This window comes from Oncorhynchus mykiss, chromosome 6 (assembly GCF_057628025.1).
Source record: "Oncorhynchus mykiss isolate SJ-2025 chromosome 6, ASM5762802v1, whole genome shotgun sequence".
NCBI lineage: Eukaryota > Metazoa > Chordata > Actinopteri > Salmoniformes > Salmonidae > Oncorhynchus > Oncorhynchus mykiss.
In genome coordinates this window covers 83,780,834-83,799,896 of record NC_143027.1, presented here as the reverse complement: position 1 = coordinate 83,799,896, position 19,063 = coordinate 83,780,834, and the positions used below count along the sequence as shown (strand labels likewise).

The 19,063-nt window shown below is 47.8% G+C and overlaps 1 protein-coding gene across 1 annotated transcript in view; it reads left to right on the top strand.

The window, feature by feature from the left end:
- LOC110526720 (abhydrolase domain containing 17C, depalmitoylase) overlaps positions 1 to 9,391 on the top strand; it is a 35,135-nt gene extending 25,744 nt beyond the window's left edge. Inside the window, exon 3 of the mRNA XM_036981232.2 lies at positions 6,206 to 9,391. Within this exon, the coding sequence (XP_036837127.1) occupies positions 6,206 to 6,425 (220 nt within the window). The 3' untranslated portion in view covers positions 6,426 to 9,391. The remainder of the gene's footprint in view (positions 1 to 6,205) is intronic.
- The last annotated feature ends 9,672 nt before the right edge of the window (positions 9,392 to 19,063 follow it).

Sequence of the window (19,063 nt, the reverse complement as noted above, 5' to 3'; positions counted from 1 at the left end):
TTATGATGTGCAGTGCATTATCCTGGCATGGTTTAGGACCTCTCATCCCCTTATAGGGTCTCTGTTATGATGTGCAGTGCATTATCCTGGCATGGTTTAGGACCTCTCATCATCCCCTTACAGGGTCTCTGTTATGGTGTGCAGTGCATTATCCTGGCATGGTTTAGGACCTCTCATCATTCCCTTATAGGGTCTCTGTTATGGTGTGGAGTGCAATATCCTGGCATTGTTTAGGACCTCACATCATCCCCTTATAGGGTCTCTCTTATGATATGCAGTGCATTATCCTGGCATGGTTTAGGACCTCTCATCCCCTTAGAGGGTCTCTGTTAGAGTGCCTTGCAAAAGTATTCATCCCCCTTGGCATTTTTTCTATTTTGTTGCATTACAACCTGTATGAAAGCTTCGTGGAATCTGTGTGGATAGCTGGACAAGTAGGATGACTGACAGTGAAGGTGAACAGGTGATCACGTGTCAGGTGACAGAGGAATGGATGAGACTGAGGCAGGAATTCCTTTAACCATAAAGTGGTATATTTACTGAGTAGTCTGTGTTGCATCACAAAGGAAACAGAATAACAGGTATCCAATCAAACTCATAATCACAAAGATCAAGTCATAACAATCATTCATTATTAACATAATTAGGGAATTCAACAATCCAGTTCATTAAGAAGTCAATAGGAATCATCCTTGAGTCATTTATGCTCGTAACTATTTATCATAATCATGAGAAGAAGAATACAGTGATCAATCTATAATCCCCATTAGTTTGATATCAGAATCGATCAGTTCAGCAAACAATGACGTTTCATATTTCACCCTTTCAAGTGTCTTCGTGTGTACATGTAATTTCATTACATATTAAGCATATATCGATGGCATAATTGGCCTGTGATGATCCGTAGGGCCGTGATCATTGACCATTCACATTACACAAATCAAATCAAATTTTATTTGTCACATACACATGGTTAGCAGATGTTAATGCGAGTGTAGCGAAATGCTTGTGCTTCTAGTTCCGACAATGCAGTAATAACCAACAAGTAATCTAACTAACAATTCCAAAACTACTGTCTTGTACACAGTGTGAGGGGATAAAGAATATGTACATAAGGATATATGAATGAGTGATGGTACAGAGCAGCATAGGCAAGATACAGTAGATGGTATCGAGTGCAGTATATACATATGAGATGAGTATGTAAACAAAGTGGCATAGTTAAAGTGGCTAGTGATACATGTATTACATAAGGATACAGTCGATGATATAGAGTACAGTATGCATATGAGATGAATAATGTAGGGTAAGTAACATTATATAAGGTAGCATTGTTTAAAGTGGCTAGTGATATATTTACATAATTTCCCATCAATTCCCATTATTAAAGTGGCTGGAGTTGAGTCAGTGTCAGAGTGTTGGCAGCAGCCACTCAATGTTAGTGGTGGCTGTTTAACAGTCTGATGGCCTTGAGATAGAAGCTGTTTTTCAGTCTCTCGGTCCCAGCTTTGATGCACCTGTACTGACCTCGCCTTCTGGATGATAGCGGGGTGAACAGGCAGTGGCTCGGGTGGTTGATGTCCTTGATGATCTTTATGGCCTTCCTGTGACATCGGGTGGTGTAGGTGTCCTGGAGGGCAGGTAGTTTGCCCCCGGTGATGCGTTGTGCAGACCTCACCACCCTCTGGAGAGCCTTACGGTTGAGGGCGGAGCAGTTGCCGTACCAGGCGGTGATACAGCCCGCCAGGATGCTCTCGATTGTGCATCTGTAGAAGTTTGTGAGTGCTTTTGGTGACAAGCCAAATTTCTTCAGCCTCCTGAGGTTGAAGAGGCGCTGCTGCGCCTTCTTCACAATGCTGTCTGTGTGAGTGGACCAATTCAGTTTGTCTGTGATGTGTATGCCGAGGAACTTAAAACTTTCTACCCTCTCCACTACTGTTCCATCGATGTGGATAGGGGGGTGTTCCCTCTGCTGTTTCCTGAAGTCCACAATCATCTCCTTAGTTTTGTTGACGTTGAGTGTGAGGTTATTTTCCTGACACCACACTCCGAGGGCCCTCACCTCCTCCCTGTAGGCCGTCTCGTCGTTGTTGGTAATCAAGCCTACCACTGTCGTGTCGTCCGCAAACTTGATGATTGAGTTGGAGGCGTGCGTGGCCATGCAGTCGTGGGTGAACAGGGAGTACAGGAGAGGGCTCAGAACGCACCCTTGTGGGGCCCCAGTGTTGAGGATCAGCGGGGAGGAGATGTTGTTGCCTACCCTCACCACCTGAGGGCGGCCCGTCAGGAAGTCCAGTACCCAGTTGCACAGGGCGGGGTCGAGACCCAGGGTCTCGAGCTTGATGACGAGCTTGGAGGGTACTATGGTGTTGAATGCCGAGCTGTAGTCAATGAACAGCATTCTCATAGGTTTGAAGCGTGCGCTCCAAGCCGCACTCCGCGTTAATAACTATAAACAATAACTGAATGGCCCACTCTCCTGATCGCAACAGATAGTTCAGATGAAAGGTAACAGAGTCGGTGGACTTAACGTGGATTCATGGACGCACAGAACTTCTGGATTAGACTGAGTTAAGGAAGAGAAAGCAGCGAGATGGGCGATGGCGATTTCCTCCTTTTATGGAGTTGAGATCTGTGGGATATTTCCACCTGACCTAATTAAAGCACTCCTGGCCCAGCTGAGCAAGTGGCCTTGAATTAAAAGATTCTTCCACCAACTCTATGGGCCTTTTCTACACTGTAATTGAAATTGATTTCTATTTGGATTTCATGTAATGGACATACACAAAATCATCCAAATTGGTGTAGTGAAATTAAAAAATAAGATTTCAAAAAAATGATGAAAAGTGGTGCGTGCATATGTATTCACCTCCTTTTCTCTGAAGCCCCCTGGTGCAACCAATTACCTTCATAAGTGGCATAATTAATTAAATAGATTGCACACAGGTGGACTTTAAGTGTCACATGATCTCAGTGTGTATATATATACACCTGTTCTGAAAGGCCCCTGAGTCTGCAACACCACTAAGCAATGGGCACCACCATGCAAGTGGCACCATGAAGACCAAGGAGCTCTCCAAACAGGTCAGGGACAAAGTTCAGGGTTGGGTTATAAAAAAATATCCGAGACTTTGAACATCCCACGAAGCACCATTAATTCCATTATTAAAACATTTAAATAATATGGCACCATAACAAACCTGCCAAGAGAGGGACACCCACCAAACCTCACGGACCAGGCAAGGAGGGCATTAATCAGAGAGGCAACAAAAAGACCAAAGATAACCCTGAAGGAGCTGCAAAGCTCCACAGAGCTGGACTTTACAGAAGAGTGGCCAGAAAAAAATAAGCAAACACTTTTGGTGTTCCCCAAAAGGCGTGTGGGAGACTCCCCAAACATATGGAAGGTGGTACTCTGGTCAGATGAGACTAAAATTGAGCTTTTTGGCCATCAAGGAAAAAGCTATGTCTGACGCAAACCCAACACCTCTCCTCACCCCGAGAATACCATCCCCACAGTGAAGCATGGTGGTGGCAGCATCATGCTGTGGGGATGTCTTTCATCGGCAGGGACTGGGAAATTGGTCAGAATTGAAGGAATGATGGATGGCGCTAAATACAGGGAAATCCTTGAAGGAAACCCATTTCAGAGGTTCACCTTCCAGCAGGACAATTACCCTAAGCATACTACTAAAGCAACACTCGAGTGGTTTAAATGGAAGCATTTAAATGTCTTGGAAAGGCCTAGTCAAAGCCCAGACCTCAATCCAATTGAGAATCTGTGGTATGACTTAAAGATTGCGGAACCCATCCAACTTGAAGGAGCTGGAGCAGTTTTGCCTTGAAGAATGGGTGAAAATCCCAGTGGCTAGATGTGCCAAGCTTATAGAGACATACCACAAGATACTTGCTGCTGTAATTACTGCAAAAGGTGGCTCTACAAAGTATTGACTTTGGAGTGGTGCATAGTTATGCGCGCTCAAGTTTTCATTTTTTTGTGTCTTATTTCTTGTTTCACAATATAAAATATTTAGCATCTTCAAAATGGTAGGCATGTTGTGTAAATCAAATGATACAAACTCCTGAAAATCTATTTTAATTCCAGGTTGTAAAGCAACAAAATAGGAAAAATGCCAAAGGGGGGTGAAAACGTTCACAAGCCACTGTATGGTGTGGGCTGCAATATCCTGGCATGGTTTAGGTCCTCTACCCCCTTAAAGGGACAGGTAAATGGCAATATATGCATGCCTGTGTGTGCTTTTGTTGTTAGTCTCTGAACCCTTTGAGATTATAGTCTTATTCCACCTGGAATGTGAGGATCCTGCTTTAAAGCTACAATGCAGACATCACATCATTTCTGGGTAACAATTAAGTAAGTACCTTGCTGTGATTTGTTTTCAATTCAAATTGTCAATAATAGCATAGCAAAGAACAATTTCTGAAGCAAGAATTCTGCTTCAGTCAGTGTGTTTAAGGGAGGGGAAAAGTACCTGTAATTGGGGAAAGAGATTTGGAAGTCTCCTATTGGTATTTAAACAAATTTACCGCCTGGTGATGTCACCAGTCAGGTCAGAACTCCAGCTCTTACACTACAAGGGCATTACCCGCAATGTTACTATCATTCCAACCTCATTTTCTGTGTGTGTGTGTGTGTACATGCATACATTAATACCAAGAAGTATGTGGACAGCTGCTTGTCAAACATCTCATTCTAAAATCATGGGCATTAATATGGAGTTGGTCTCCCCTTTTCTGCTCTAACACCACTCTTCTAGGAAGGCTGTTCACTAGATATTGGAACATTGCTGCAGGGACATGCTTCCATTCAGACACGAGCATTAGTGAGGTCAGGCGCTGATGTTGGCCGATTAGGCCTGGCTCGCAGTCATGCTGAAACAGGAAAGGGCCTTCCCAAACTTTTGCCACAAAGCTGGAAGCACAGAATCTTCTAGAATGTCATTGTATGCTGTAGTGTTAAGATTTCCCGTCACTGGAACTAAGGGGCCTAGCCCGAACCATGAAAAACAGCCCCAGATCAATATTTATCCTCCACCAAACATTAGTTTGCACTATGTATTCGGGCTTGTAACATTCTCCTGGCATCCGCCAAACCCGGATTTGTCCATCAGACTGCCAGATGGTGAAGTGTGATTCACTGGCAGCTTCAATAAATAGTACCCGCAAACACCAGTCTCAACGTCAACGTTGAAGAAACAACTCTGGGATGCTGGCCTTCTAGGCAGAGTTGCAAAGAAAAAGCCATATCTCAGACTGGCCAATAAAAAGAAAAGATTAAGATGGGCAAACAAACACTGGACAGAGTGTTGGCTTTTTCTTTGCAACTCTGCTTAGAAGGCCAGCATCCTGGAGTCGCCTCTTTACTGTTGACGTTGAGACAGTTGCCAGTTGAGGACTTGAGGCGTCTGTTTCTCAAACTAGACACTAATGTACTTGTCCTCTTGCTCAGTTGTGCACCTGGGCCTCCTACTCCTCTTTCTATTCTGGTTAGAGCCCGTTTGCACTATTTTGTGAAGGGGGTAGTACACAGCGTTGTACGAGATGTTCAGTTTCTTGGAAATTTCTTGCATGGAATAGCCTTCATTTCTCAGAACACGAATAGACTGACGAGTTTCATAAGAAAGTGCTTTGTCTAAACTGTATTTCTGATCAATTTGATATTATATCTCTATATCATATGTGTATATATCATATGTAGTGCAAATAAGGTGCGCACCGCTACAAGACAGATGGATACAACTACTAATGCCCCCAAGGAGGTCCATTTGTCTTAATGTGTTTGTCTTCCCCACTCTCTCCCTTTTCTCTCTCCCTTTTCTCCCTTTTTCTCCCTTTCCTTCCTGTTCTCTCCCTTTCCTCTTTCTCTCCCTTTCCTCCCTGTTCTCTCCCTGTTCTCTCTGTTTTCTCTCCCTGTTCTGTCTTTCTCTCTGCTGCGTGGGCTCTGGCTTTGTTAAAGCATTGATAAACTGTAACCCCTTCTCTCTCCCTTTCCTCCCTGTTCTCTCCCTGTTCTCTCCCTTTCCTCACTGTTCTCTCCCTGTTCTCTCCCTTCCCTCTTTTTCTCCCTTTCCTCCCTGTTCTCTCCCTGTTCTCTCTGTTTTCTCTCCCTGTTCTGTCTTTCTCTCTGCTGCGTGGGCTCTGGCTTTGTTAAAGCATTGATAAACTGTAACCCCTTCTCTCTCCCCAGCATCGACAAGGTGTCCAAGGTGGCGTCGCCGGTGCTGGTGATCCACGGCACGGAGGATGAGGTGATCGACTTCTCGCACGGCCTGGCAATGTACGAGCGCTGCCCGCGTGCCGTGGAGCCCCTGTGGGTGGAGGGCGCCGGGCACAACGACATCGAGCTCTACGCCCAGTACTTGGAGCGGCTCAAGCAGTTCATCTCCATCGAGCTGCCCACATCCTGATCTCCCTTGGCCTCCTCCAGTAAAACCTAGAGGGGGGCTGCGTATCAAGTCTAAAATGGCTTCCTTTTTTCTTTCCTTGATCTGTGCAGAGAGAAGTGGATTGGTGGAAATTTGATACCTGAAATCCACCATGTTGGTTTGTATTGTTTATCGGTGCAGATGTTGGAGAGGAGGGGAGGAAGTGTTGAGATGCTTCCCCCAGGGCTTAACCAGGTCAGGCTGAGCTGAGCCAGGCCAAGGCATCCCCGGCGCTCATATGTGGACAGGTCCCAGGTCTCTTTGCCAAGGAGCTAGGGCCCGCTCAGTATTTGCACTTGCTCTTCAATCTGGATCTGGATTTGATTCTCCTTCTCGCTCTCCCTCTCTGCCGGTGGGGATGTGATAAATTCCCTCTGCGATCTTGTTCTCCCTATTTCATCTGTTTCGCTCTCTTTTATGCTCATGATTGATTGACTTTGTTCTTCATCAGGTAGAAAATAATACAATCTGTTTTGCACCTCAGATACAGGATTGATGTTCTTGCTTGTTTGTGTTTGTTAAATATTGTTTTGTTTTTTTCCATTCAGGGTGAATTGAAACGAATGCACTTTTATTGTGCAGATATTTTCAGGTAATCATACTGTATGTTCTGATGTATGTTCTTTGTTATCTTATTGACATTCCATGTGTTTCACCACACAGAATCTCATTCCCATCTTGTTTTCAAGGCCAGTGTGTGACCGTGTGAGAGATGCGTGTGGTTGAAAAACGTCATTACCCAGCTCACCCCTGGGTGTCTCACCTCCTGTAACAATGCTCTTGTTAACTGGACGTCAGGTGTTTTTCCTCAACTGGGGTTTTCCAGTGAGGGACACCACCTGACCCTAATGATAACACTTGAGGGACACCATGTATCAAATAAAAACGTACCTACAATGTACTGTAATGAACCAAATCAGCCCCTAGCCAGTACTGTCTCTAGACACACCTGATCAGCCCCTAGCCAATACTGTCTCTACACACACCTGATCAGCCCCTAGCCAGTACTGTCTCTAGACACACCTGATCAGCCCCTAGCCAGTACTGTCTCTAGACACACCTGATCAGCCCCTAGCCAGTACTGTCTCTACACACACCTGATCAGCCCCTAGCCAATACTGTCTCTACACACACCTGATCAGCCCCTAGCCAGTACTGTCTCTAGACACACCTGATCAGCCCCTAGCCAGTACTGTCTCTAGACACACCTGATCAGCCCCTAGCCAGTACTGTCTCTAGACACACCTGATCAGCCCCTAGCCAGTACTGTCTCTAGACACACCTGATCAGCCCCTAGCCAGTACTGTCTCTAGACACACCTGATCAGCCCCTAGCCAGTACTGTCTCTAGACACACCTGATCAGCCCCTAGCCAGTACTGTCTCTAGACACACCTGATCAGCCCCTAGCCAGTACTGTCTCTAGACACACCTGATCAGCCCCTAGTCAGTACTGTCTCTAGACACACCTGATCAGCCCCTAGCCAGTACTGTCTCTAGACACACCTGATCAGCCCCTAGCCAGTACTGTCTCTAGACACCCGTGTAGATCTGAAAGGAGCCGATTTGAAGCAGTATTCATGTCTTGCTGTTCGGAGGATGTTTTACCATATTGCTAAGACCTATCCATTCATTTCAGATCTGGAGGTATGTCTTGGGCGTAGGAGTTGATTTGGGATTCAGCACCAGTGTAGATGTTTTTGTTCCGAAGTTTTCTGCGAAGCCATTTTGTTTGTTCAGAATTAAGATTGTGTTTAACGTAAATGCTTTGGGTTGCTGTTTGTCAGTATGTAGCTGTTCCTTTCATTTCAAATCTTCAAATAAAGCCTTAAGTCTGTGGACATTTCACCCTAAAATTCCTGTCGACTTGAGTTGGGGAGTCTCATGGTCTGCAGGGGGACTGACTGCTGCTATGGGTTCGGTTGGAGGAATCTTCTCAATCACTGTGAAAAGATGTTTTGGGGTAATACTGATCAAAAAGGTACTTCACCTAATGCAATCTCAATGAGTCTTCACATGTAGATGAGAGATTTTTGAGCCATCTCACCACCATTTGCAGATTCTGGCTGTATCCCTTTTGTCTGGGGGTAAAGGGGGGATTCCCCCCAACAGACCCCTTCCCTGCTCCCCATCTCGTTTCACTCCAAAGAACTCTGCAAGTGTCACCAAGACTACGTTTTGGAAGAAACACTGCATGCAAACAACTTTTCATAAAGGACATTTTGAGTGTAGAGAGAAGACAGAGGAATGACTGGGTTGGAAGTCTTCTGCTAATGTTCTCAGCTGTAAAATAATAATAAACACAGAAACACTACACTGCTCAAGGAGTGTCCTTTTGGAAGGAGGGGGTATAAGTGAAGGATATGTGCGTAGCAACTTGTGATTAATGTTTTGACTGACAGTGTATTGCTGTGAGGTGATGGCTGTATTTTGCGGTCGTGGTTGGGTTTTCGTGTGACGAATAAAAGATTCTAGTGTTTTCTCGTCATAACTTACTAAGGGGCCTATGTTTTGACACAACGAGCCCTTTAACTTAACATCTAGTTTTTACTGCTCGTCTTTTTAAAGAACGAAAAACTGCTTTAGTCCCATTTATTGTTTTGATACTGACATTTTTACTATGTTATTTTCCAGTAAATGTTGATAGATTTACACTCTAATGCTGGTTTGTCAGAACCATATGTAATGTATCTATATATCCTCTATACATAATATAAAACATTGATTTAAGGGCTATTCTAGCCTACTTGAGTTTAACACTGGAGTCACAGTATGCAAATCTAATGCATAAAAAAACTAGTGGGTACAGAGGTTTCTTAGTGTTAAACTGACAAAGAAAAAGCCTTAAATGTGCTGTGCTACAGATTGTCATTCATGTTGGCTGTGTTGCTTTCAGGCAACACAGTGGATGTTTTAATGCTTAATGGAATAAAGAATGCATGGAATTACATATACTTGTCTGTTCTATTGTTTTTAAACGTATTATCTCAGTCTTCTACTGTGCTGATGTTCCTGTCAATGTTCTAGCATCCATGAAGGAGCATTTATTTGTACCTTTATTTTACACTTGAGTAAATGAGGGGTATTTTGAAAGAAGTTGCTTCTACACAGGTGTGGTTCCTGAGTTAATTAAGCAATTAACATCCCATCATGCTTAGGGTCATGTATAATAATGCCCAGTTGATTATTATTTTGTCTACCATGGCTAGAAGAGATCTGTGCCTTTGAAAGAGGGGTCTTAAAGGCTGTGTGTGTCTGTCACCAGATCTCAACTCAATTAGACACTTATGGGGCAACTTTATATTAGGAAGGTGTTTTTAGAGGCGACTAGCTCAGTTTACTAAACTCTTGTTGAATAATCGCCTCCATAGTAGCCTGGGATAGTAAGCTTTATGGCCAGTTACTAGCTTTATTATAGTTCCAGTATATCAGGTGGCGGGTAGCCTAGCGGTTAAGTGTTGGGCCAGTAACTGAAAGGTCGCTGGTTCGAATCCCAGAGCTGACTAGGTGAAAAATCGGTCTGTGTCCATGAGCAAGGCACTTAACGCTAATTGCTCCTGTAAGTCAACTGGTTAAGAGCATCTGCTAAAATGACATAAAGTACAGGGTACTGTAGGTTCTAGGCAATACTCTTTCAGTGTTAAGAAATCTCTCTAGTCCAGGGATGGCGAGGGGAAACTTGAAGCCTCTTGTGAGAGTATAGTAGCCGCGTGAGTCGTGCGAGAGTATAGTAGCAGCGTGAGTCGTGCGAGAGTATAGTAGCAGTGTGAGTCGTGTGAGAGTATAGTAGCAGTGTGAGTCGTGTGAGAGTATAGTAGCAGCGTGAGTCGTGTGAGAGTATAGTAGCAGCGTGGGCCGTGCGAGAGTATAGTAGCAGTGTGAGTCATGCGAGAGTATAGTAGCGGCGTGAGTCGTGCGAGAGTATAGTAGCAGCGAGAGTATAGTAGCAGTGTGAGTCGTGTGAGAGTATAGTAGCAGCGTGGGTCGTGTGAGAGTATAGTAGCGGCGTGAGTCGTGCGAGAGTATAGTAGCAGCGTGAGTCGTGTGAGAGTATAGTAGCAGCGTGAGCCGTGCGAGAGTATAGTAGCAGCGTGAGTCGTGTGAGAGTATAGTAGCAGCGTGAGTCGTGTGAGAGTATAGTAGCAGTGTGAGTCGTGTGAGAGTATAGTAGCAGTGTGAGAGTATAGTAGCAGTGTGAGCCGTGCGAGAGTATAGTAGCAGCGTGGGTCGTGTGAGAGTATAGTAGCAGTGTGAGCCGTGTGAGAGTATAGTAGCAGTGTGAGAGTATAGTAGCAGTGTGAGCCGTGCGAGAGTATAGTAGCAGCGTGAGTCGTGCGAGAGTATAGTAGCAGCGTGAGTCGTGCGAGAGTATAGTAGCGGCGTGAGTCGTGCGAGAGTATAGTAGCGGCGTGAGTCGTGCGAGAGTATAGTAGCGGCGTGAGTTGTGCGAGAGTATAGTAGCAGTGTGAGTCGTGTGAGAGTATAGTAGCAGCGTGGGTCGTGTGAGAGTATAGTAGCAGCGTGAGTCGTGTGAGAGTATAGTAGCAGCGTGAGTCGTGTGAGAGTATAGTAGCATTGTGAGTCGTGTGAGAGTATAGTAGCAGTGTGAGCCGTGCGAGAGTATAGTAGCAGCGTGAGTCGTGCGAGAGTATAGTAGCAGCGTGGGTCGTGTGAGAGTATAGTAGCAGCGTGAGTCGTGTGAGATTATAGTAGCAGCGTGAGTCGTGTGAGAGTATAGTAGCAGCTTGGGTCGTGTGAGAGTATAGTAGCAGCGTGAGTCGTGCGAGAGTATAGTAGCAGCGTGAGTCGTGCGAGAGTATAGTAGCAGCGTGAGTCGTGCGAGAGTATAGTAGCAGCGTGGGTCGTGTGAGAGTATAGTAGCAGCGTGAGTCGTGTGAGATTATAGTAGCAGCGTGAGTCGTGTGAGAGTATAGTAGCAGCTTGGGTCGTGTGAGAGTATAGTAGCAGCGTGAGTCGTGCGAGAGTATAGTAGCAGCGTGAGTCGTGCGAGAGTATAGTAGCAGCGTGGGTCGTGTGAGAGTATAGTAGCAGCGTGAGTCGTGTGAGAGTATAGTAGCAGCGTGGGTCGTGTGAGAGTATAGTAGCAGCGTGAGTCGTGTGAGATTATAGTAGCAGCGTGAGTCGTGTGAGAGTATAGTAGCAGCTTGGGTCGTGTGAGAGTATAGTAGCAGCGTGAGTCGTGCGAGAGTATAGTAGCAGCGTGGGTCGTGTGAGAGTATAGTAGCAGCGTGAGTCGTGTGAGAGTATAGTAGCAGCGTGGGTCGTGTGAGAGTATAGTAGCAGCGTGAGTCGTGTGAGATTATAGTAGCAGCGTGAGTTGTGTGAGATTATAGTAGCAGCGTGAGTCGTGCGAGAGTATAGTAGCAGCGTGAGTCGTGTGAGATTATAGTAGCAGCGTGAGTTGTGCGAGAGTATAGTAGCAGCGTGGGTCGTGTGAGAGTATAGTAGCAGCGTGAGTCGTGCGAGAGTATAGTAGCAGCGTGAGTCGTGCGAGAGTATAGTAGCAGCGTGGGTCGTGTGAGAGTATAGTAGCAGCGTGAGTCGTGCGAGAGTATAGTAGCAGCGTGGGTCGTGTGAGAGTATAGTAGCAGCGTGAGTCGTGTGAGATTATAGTAGCAGCGTGAGTTGTGCGAGAGTGTACACTGGCCAGCTGCCAGGCTTAGGGGCTCCAGGCGAGGAAGGGGAGGTGAGCCAGCAACCTGTTTTACATGTCTGGGTGCCTGCCTGGAGGCCCGGGAGCTGGGCTCTGGGCCCGTGTACAAACAAAGATATGTGTTATTGAGGTGTTTACCTGATATGACTGTTGCCATCTGGGGTCTGAAGCCTTACATAGTAGCTACTATAAAGTGCATACTAAGGATTGGTCCTTGGAGCCAAATAGCAGTGTTTTCCTCTAATTGAAGAGGGAGCTGGATTGGAATGACTATGTTGCGGCTACATACTGTACAGAGCAGCTTGTTCAAAACGGTCTCATTTGTGTGATGTGGTGGCAACAAGCACAATTGAAAAAAGGACAAGTGAGTTTTCATATCAAAGTTCCATGATGTGAGAATTAACTGCAGAACTTCAGGAATGTATTACATTTGCATTGGGGATCATGATCAAGCACGTTGACACTGAGAAAACACTAGCCATCTAGTGGACCCAAGCACTGCAACAACTACGTTTGAACAAGGACATGTGTAGTTTAGTTTATTTATCTTAATACACATATGGGTAATTCCACGGTTACACAGGGATGTTGAGACTGTATAACAAACAAAAAACAATGATTTAACAGAATGACTGCACCAACAGCACAAACCGTCATTCTGTTACCAAACTTTGCATCTGCACTGTTAAATGTGTTTTTGTAAAATGTTCAGTGTAAGTTGAATGTCTAAGTTTGCAATCATTGGGTTTTGTTTGGCATACATTTTAAAGTGAAAATCTGAGTCTCAATGTCACTCTGTTTTTGTGGAATGACCCATATCTAAAAACAGGCTCTGTAGCTGCAGTGATCTATTGAAAAGTCCTTACTACTCTCTCCTCCTCTCCCTCTCCCTCCTCTCACTCCCTCGCTTGCTATACCACCCCCAAACTAAAGTCCTTACTACTCTCTCCTCCTCTCCCTCGCTCGCTATACCACCCCCAAACTAAAGTCCTTACTACTCTCTCCTCCTCTCACTCCCTCGCTCGCTCGCTATACCACCCCCAAACTAAAGTCCTTACTACTCTCTCCTCCTCTCCCTCCTCCTCTCCCTCCCTCCCTCGCTCGCTATACCACCCCCAAACTAAAGTCCTTACTACTCTCTCCTCCTCTCACTCCCTCGCTCGCTCGCTATACCACCCCCAAACTAAAGTCCTTACTACTCTCTCCTCCTCTCCCTCCTCCTCTCCCTCCCTCCCTCGCTCGCTATACCACCCCCAAACTAAAGTCCTTACTACTCTCTCCTCCTCTCCCTCCTCCTCTCCCTCCCTCCCTCGCTCGCTATACCACCCCCAAACTAAAGTCCTTACTACTCTCTCCTCCTCTCACTCCCTCGCTCGCTCGCTATACCACCCCCAAACTAAAGTCCTTACTACTCTCTCCTCCTCTCCCTCCTCCTCTCCCTCCCTCCCTCGCTCGCTATACCACCCCCAAACTAAAGTCCTTACTACTCTCTCCTCCTCTCCCTCCTCCTCTCCCTCCCTCCCTCGCTCGCTATACCACCCCCAAACTAAAGTCCTTACTACTCTCTCCTCCTCTCCCTCGCTCCCTCCCTCCCTCCCTCCCTCGCTCGCTCGCTATACCACCCGCAAACTAAAGTAGCAGCACAAACATCAAGTTAAATGGAATCATCCCATGCAGATTTTACTGCACAAGTCCTTCAGTAATCAACGTGTAGGCTAATTAAATATTTTGTCTAATTCCAGCATTCCTCAGAAAACGCCAGAAATCTACACAGATTATTACTGAAATTACTGATTAACCAGCTAATCCATTTCTGGCTCTTGATAGATTTAAGTGATTCTTTAACCACAGGTTTAGGATCAGTTGATCATCCCCACATTTCAACTTTAAGTTAATTTCTCTTAGAGGTCATGGGCTGGTCACATCCGTACTGTACATGACTTGTGGGACGTGGAAACGGTCTGGATGTGTGGTAGGGTGATTAAGGTTCCTGTGAACCTTTTTCCCTGGCACAAGACAATGACCCTGGCTGGCTGTTTCCTCAGACCATCTTCCTCACTGGGAATTCTGTAATTCCCACACTCAGCTGGAATGAACACAGATTACACACACTTCCCCATAGACACAAAGACATACACACTCACCTCCTGAAAGATTTACAGACACACACTTTCCACATACGCACTCACACACACTCCCAAATACCCACACACGTCTTGAAATCCCATGGGCATCCTCAACTAATAATGTAATGTCAAGCCTGAGCAGTGAGTTGCCCACTACCCTCAAGTCAAGTTCTATCTTCGGGGGAAATGTAATAGGCTTTCAGCCTGAGCAGGTTACTAACCTTCATAGAAGAGTGAGTCTAATGATTAAACTGTAATGCTTGGCTTTCCTTTTGTTCTAGTAACATATTTTTAGACATCCTATTGATTTATGTTTTCTTTGAGTTTCTGGCGATTTATCCTGAAACTTCTGAAGCAACATGAACCTAAGGGAGTTCACCAGCCAGGTTCCTGATGAGATCTTGAGGAGAAGATGGGTTTGGATTGTCTACACCCTCCATCCCCACCAGGCATAGGCATGCTCCATCCTGGAGCCCACAAGGCCCCTCTATCCTGGAGCCCACAAGGCCCCTCCATCCCCACCGGGCATAGGCATGCTCCATCCTGGAGCCCACAAGGCCCCTCCATCCCCACCAGGCATAGGCATGCTCTATCCTGGAGCCCACAAGGCCCCTCCATCCCCACCAGGCATAGGCATGCTCTATCCTGGAGCCCACAAGGCCCCTCCATCCCCACCGGGCATAGGCATGCTCTATCCTGGAGCCCACAAGGCCCCTCCATCCTGGAGCCCACAAGGCCCCTCCATCCCCACCGGGCATAGGCATGCTCTATCCTGGAGCCCACAAGGCCCCTCCATCCTGGAGCCCACAAGGCCCCTCCATCCCCACAGGGCATAGGCATGCTCTATCCTGGAGTCCACAAGGCCCCTCCATCCCCACCGGGCATAGGCATGCTCCATCCTGGAGCCCACAAGGCCCCTCCATCCCCACCAGGCATAGGCATGCTCTATCCTGGAGCCCACAAGGCCCCTCCATCCCCACCAGGCATAGGCATGCTCCATCCTGGAGCCCACAAGGCCCCTCCATCCTGGAGCCCACAAGGCCCCTCCATCCTGGAGCCCACAAGGCCCCTCCATCCCCACCGGGCATAGGCATGCTCTATCCTGGAGCCCACAAGGCCCCTCCATCCCCACAGGGCATAGGCATGCTCTATCCTGGAGCCCACAAGGCCCCTCCATCCCCACCGGGCATAGGCATGCTCCATCCTGGAGCCCACAAGGCCCCTCCATCCCCACCGGGCATAGGCATGCTCTATCCTGGAGCCCACAAGGCCCCTCCATCCTGGAGCCCACAAGGCCCCTCCATCCTGGAGCCCACAAGGCCCCTCCATCCTGGAGCCCACAAGGCCCCTCCATCCTGGAGCCCACAAGGCCCCTCCATCCCCACCGGGCATAGGCATGCTCCATCCTGGAGCCCACAAGGCCCCTCCATCCCCACCGGGCATAGGCATGCTCTATCCTGGAGCCCACAAGGCCCCTCCATCCTGGAGCCCACAAGGCCCCTCCATCCCCACCAGGCATAGGCATGCTCTATCCTGGAGCCCACAAGGCCCCTCCATCCCCACCAGGCATAGGCATGCTCCATCCTGGAGTCCACAAGGCCCCTCCATCCCCACCGGGCATAGGCATGCTCTATCCTGGAGCCCACAAGGCCCCTCCATCCTGGAGCCCACAAGGCCCCTCCATCCCCACCGGGCATAGGCATGCTCCATCCTGGAGCCCACAAGGCCCCTCCATCCTGGAGCCCACAAGGCCCCTCCATCCTGGAGCCCACAAGGCCCCTCCATCCTGGAGCCCACAAGGCCCCTCCATCCCCACCGGGCATAGGCATGCTCTATCCTGGAGCCCACAAGGCCCCTCCATCCCCACAGGGCATAGGCATGCTCCATCCTGGAGCCCACAAGGCCCCTCCATCCCCACCGGGCATAGGCATGCTCTATCCTGGAGCCCACAAGGCCCCTCCATCCCCACAGGGCATAGGCATGCTCCATCCTGGAGCCCACAAGGCCCCTCCATCCCCACCGGGCATAGGCATGCTCTATCCTGGAGCCCACAAGGCCCCTCCATCCCCACAGGGCATAGGCATGCTCCATCCTGGAGCCCACAAGGCCCCTCCATCCCCACCGGGCATAGGCATGCTCTATCCTGGAGTCCACAAGGCTCCTCCATCCCCACCGGGCATAGGCATGCTCTATCCTGGAGCCCACAAGGCCCCTCCATCCCCACAGGGCATAGGCATGCTCTATCCTGGAGCCCACAAGGGAAACAGAATAGAGCATGGCCACGCAACACTGTAGGTGGGAGCTTGAGGCGAGAGAGAATCCTGGAGAGGTACTTACTTAGGAACCAACAGGACAATGTGGAACTTCCACAAGACAGAACTACTGTGGACGATTGGAGATGGTGTTCCATCACAGACCACAGCGCTTCATCTCCTTTTCCACTGTTATTCTCCAGGTTTTCTTTTAGTCTGGAGAAAAGTACCTGAAGAAGAGTTTTATTTTTATTACCTTTATTTAACTAGGCAAGAACAAATTCTTATTTTCAATGACAGCCTAGGAACAGTGGTTTAACTGCCTTGGGGGCAGAACAACAACCTTGTCAGCTCAGGGATTTGAACTTGGAACCTTTTGGTTACTAGTCCAACGCGCTAACCACTAGGCTACGCTGCCACCCCAGAATGGGATTAGGGTTGACAAATTTGACAAATCAGCACCTTTCCCAAAGTTGCCAGATGTTCCAGAAATACCAGTTGGAAGATCAGCAGGAAATCCAGAATCTTCCAACCAGGATTTCTGGAAAACCTAGAAATTTGTGAAAATTGCATACATTATGCAACCCTACATGGGATGGAGAGGAGTCATCGATGACCTATGCTCCCTGCAGGAGTGATGAGCCTGTAAAGTCATTTCAATGTTCTTCCACTTTGTTGTATGTGTAGTCATCAGATTTTTCCCAATAAACTTCCTTTAGCTTGTGGATATAAATCCAATAACATATTGTTGATGTGGACAGTCTTTCCTAATGTATTTAAGTATTACTCTACACACGAGCATGTGCTCTAGCGTACCTACCGAGAAACAAGTTGGAAAACTCAGTGAGTGGTTCTTCCACCTTGAAGTAGTTGTTCCATTGGTGTCAATGACACTAAGGTATATTCAAAGCATTCATGTCTCACTGCTAAGCCATTCTCTGCTCTCTTTCACTCCATCTTGCCATTCTCTCTATCTCACCCGCTCTCTCTCCTCTCTCCCTGTCTCACTCCTCCTTCTGTTTCCCTGTCTCACCCCTCCCTCTCTCTCCCTGTCTTACCCCTCCCTCTCTCTCCCTGTCTCACCCCTCCCTCTCTATCCCTGTCTCACCCCTCCCTCTCTCTCCCTGTCTCACCCCTCCTCTTTGTTGCAGCATTGATAACGTTCTCAGCCTTCATTATCCCAATTCCTTACAATTCTGAAGATGGACCGCTACTGGCACCCACTCACCCCGTGTCTCAGCGGATGGAGGTCATTTTAGAAGAAATGGAAGCCCTCTCCTGGAACTGGCCTCACACTGAGGGAGTTCCTGACAACTGTGGAACTGGCCTCACACTGAGGGAGTTCCTGACAACTGTTGATCAGGCCACACACTGAGGGAGTTCCTGACAACTGTTGATCAGGCCTCACACTGAGGGAGTTCCTGACAACTGTTGATCAGGCCTCACACTTAGGGAGTTCCTGACAACTGTTGATCAGGCCTCACACTGAAGGAGTTCCTGACAACCGTGGAACTGGCCTCACACTGAGGGAATTCCTGACAACTGTGGAACAGGCCTCACACTGAGGGAGTTCCTGACAACTGTGGAACAGGCCTCACACTGAGGGAGTTCCTGACAACTGTTGATCAGGCCTCACACTGAGGGAGTTCCTGACAACTATTGATCAGTCCTCACTCTAAGGGACTTCCTGACAACTGTTGATCAGGCCTCTCACACTGAGGTAGTTCCTGACAACTGTTGATCAAGCCTCACACTGAGGGAGTTCCTGACAACTGTTGATCAGGCCTCACAAAGGGAGTTCCTGACAACTTTGGAGCAGGAGCTCCCTATCTGACATGTTTTCCAAAAATGGGGAATGCATTACTGACTCAGTTGTTCTCTATAGCAACACAACACACTGCCAGAGAAGGGTTGGTATGGGGGAAGGATATTGAGGAGGTGGATGGAAGGAGGGGTTTCAGGCAACGTTTCATAATCAACTGATTAAAAGTAATTATATAGTTCATAGTCTATTCATAACTCTGTTTATAGCCTTGATCATTTAAACGGGAAATAGCCTAATTATTCAGCAGTGTTTATCCTACTCATCTATCGAGACTTCGGGTGGAAGGAGGGGATTGGAAGGAGGGAAGGCGAAGGAGGAGGGAAGGTGAGGGGGGAGGGGATGGAAGGAGAGGGAGGAGGGAAAGAGGGGGGTAGAAGGAGGGAAGGCGAGGGAGGAGGGAATGTGAGGGAGGAGGGGATGGAAGGAGAGGGAGGAGGGAAAGAGGGGGGTAGAAGGAGGGAAGGTGAGGGAGGAGGGGATGGAAGGAGAGGGAGGAGGGAAAGAGGGGGGTAGAAGGAGGGAAGGCGAGGGAGGAAGGGATGAATGGATGGAAGGAGAGAGAGGAGGGAAAGAGGGGGGTAGAAGGAGGGAAGGCAAGGGAGGAAGGGATGGATGGATGGAAGGAGAGGGAGGAGGGGATGGAAGGAGAGGGAGGAGGGAAAGAGGGGGGTAGAAGGGTGAGGGGACACAGGGACCAGTGTTCCCTTCTAGTTCCTCTCTATCAGTAGCCTAAAGTAACTCTCTC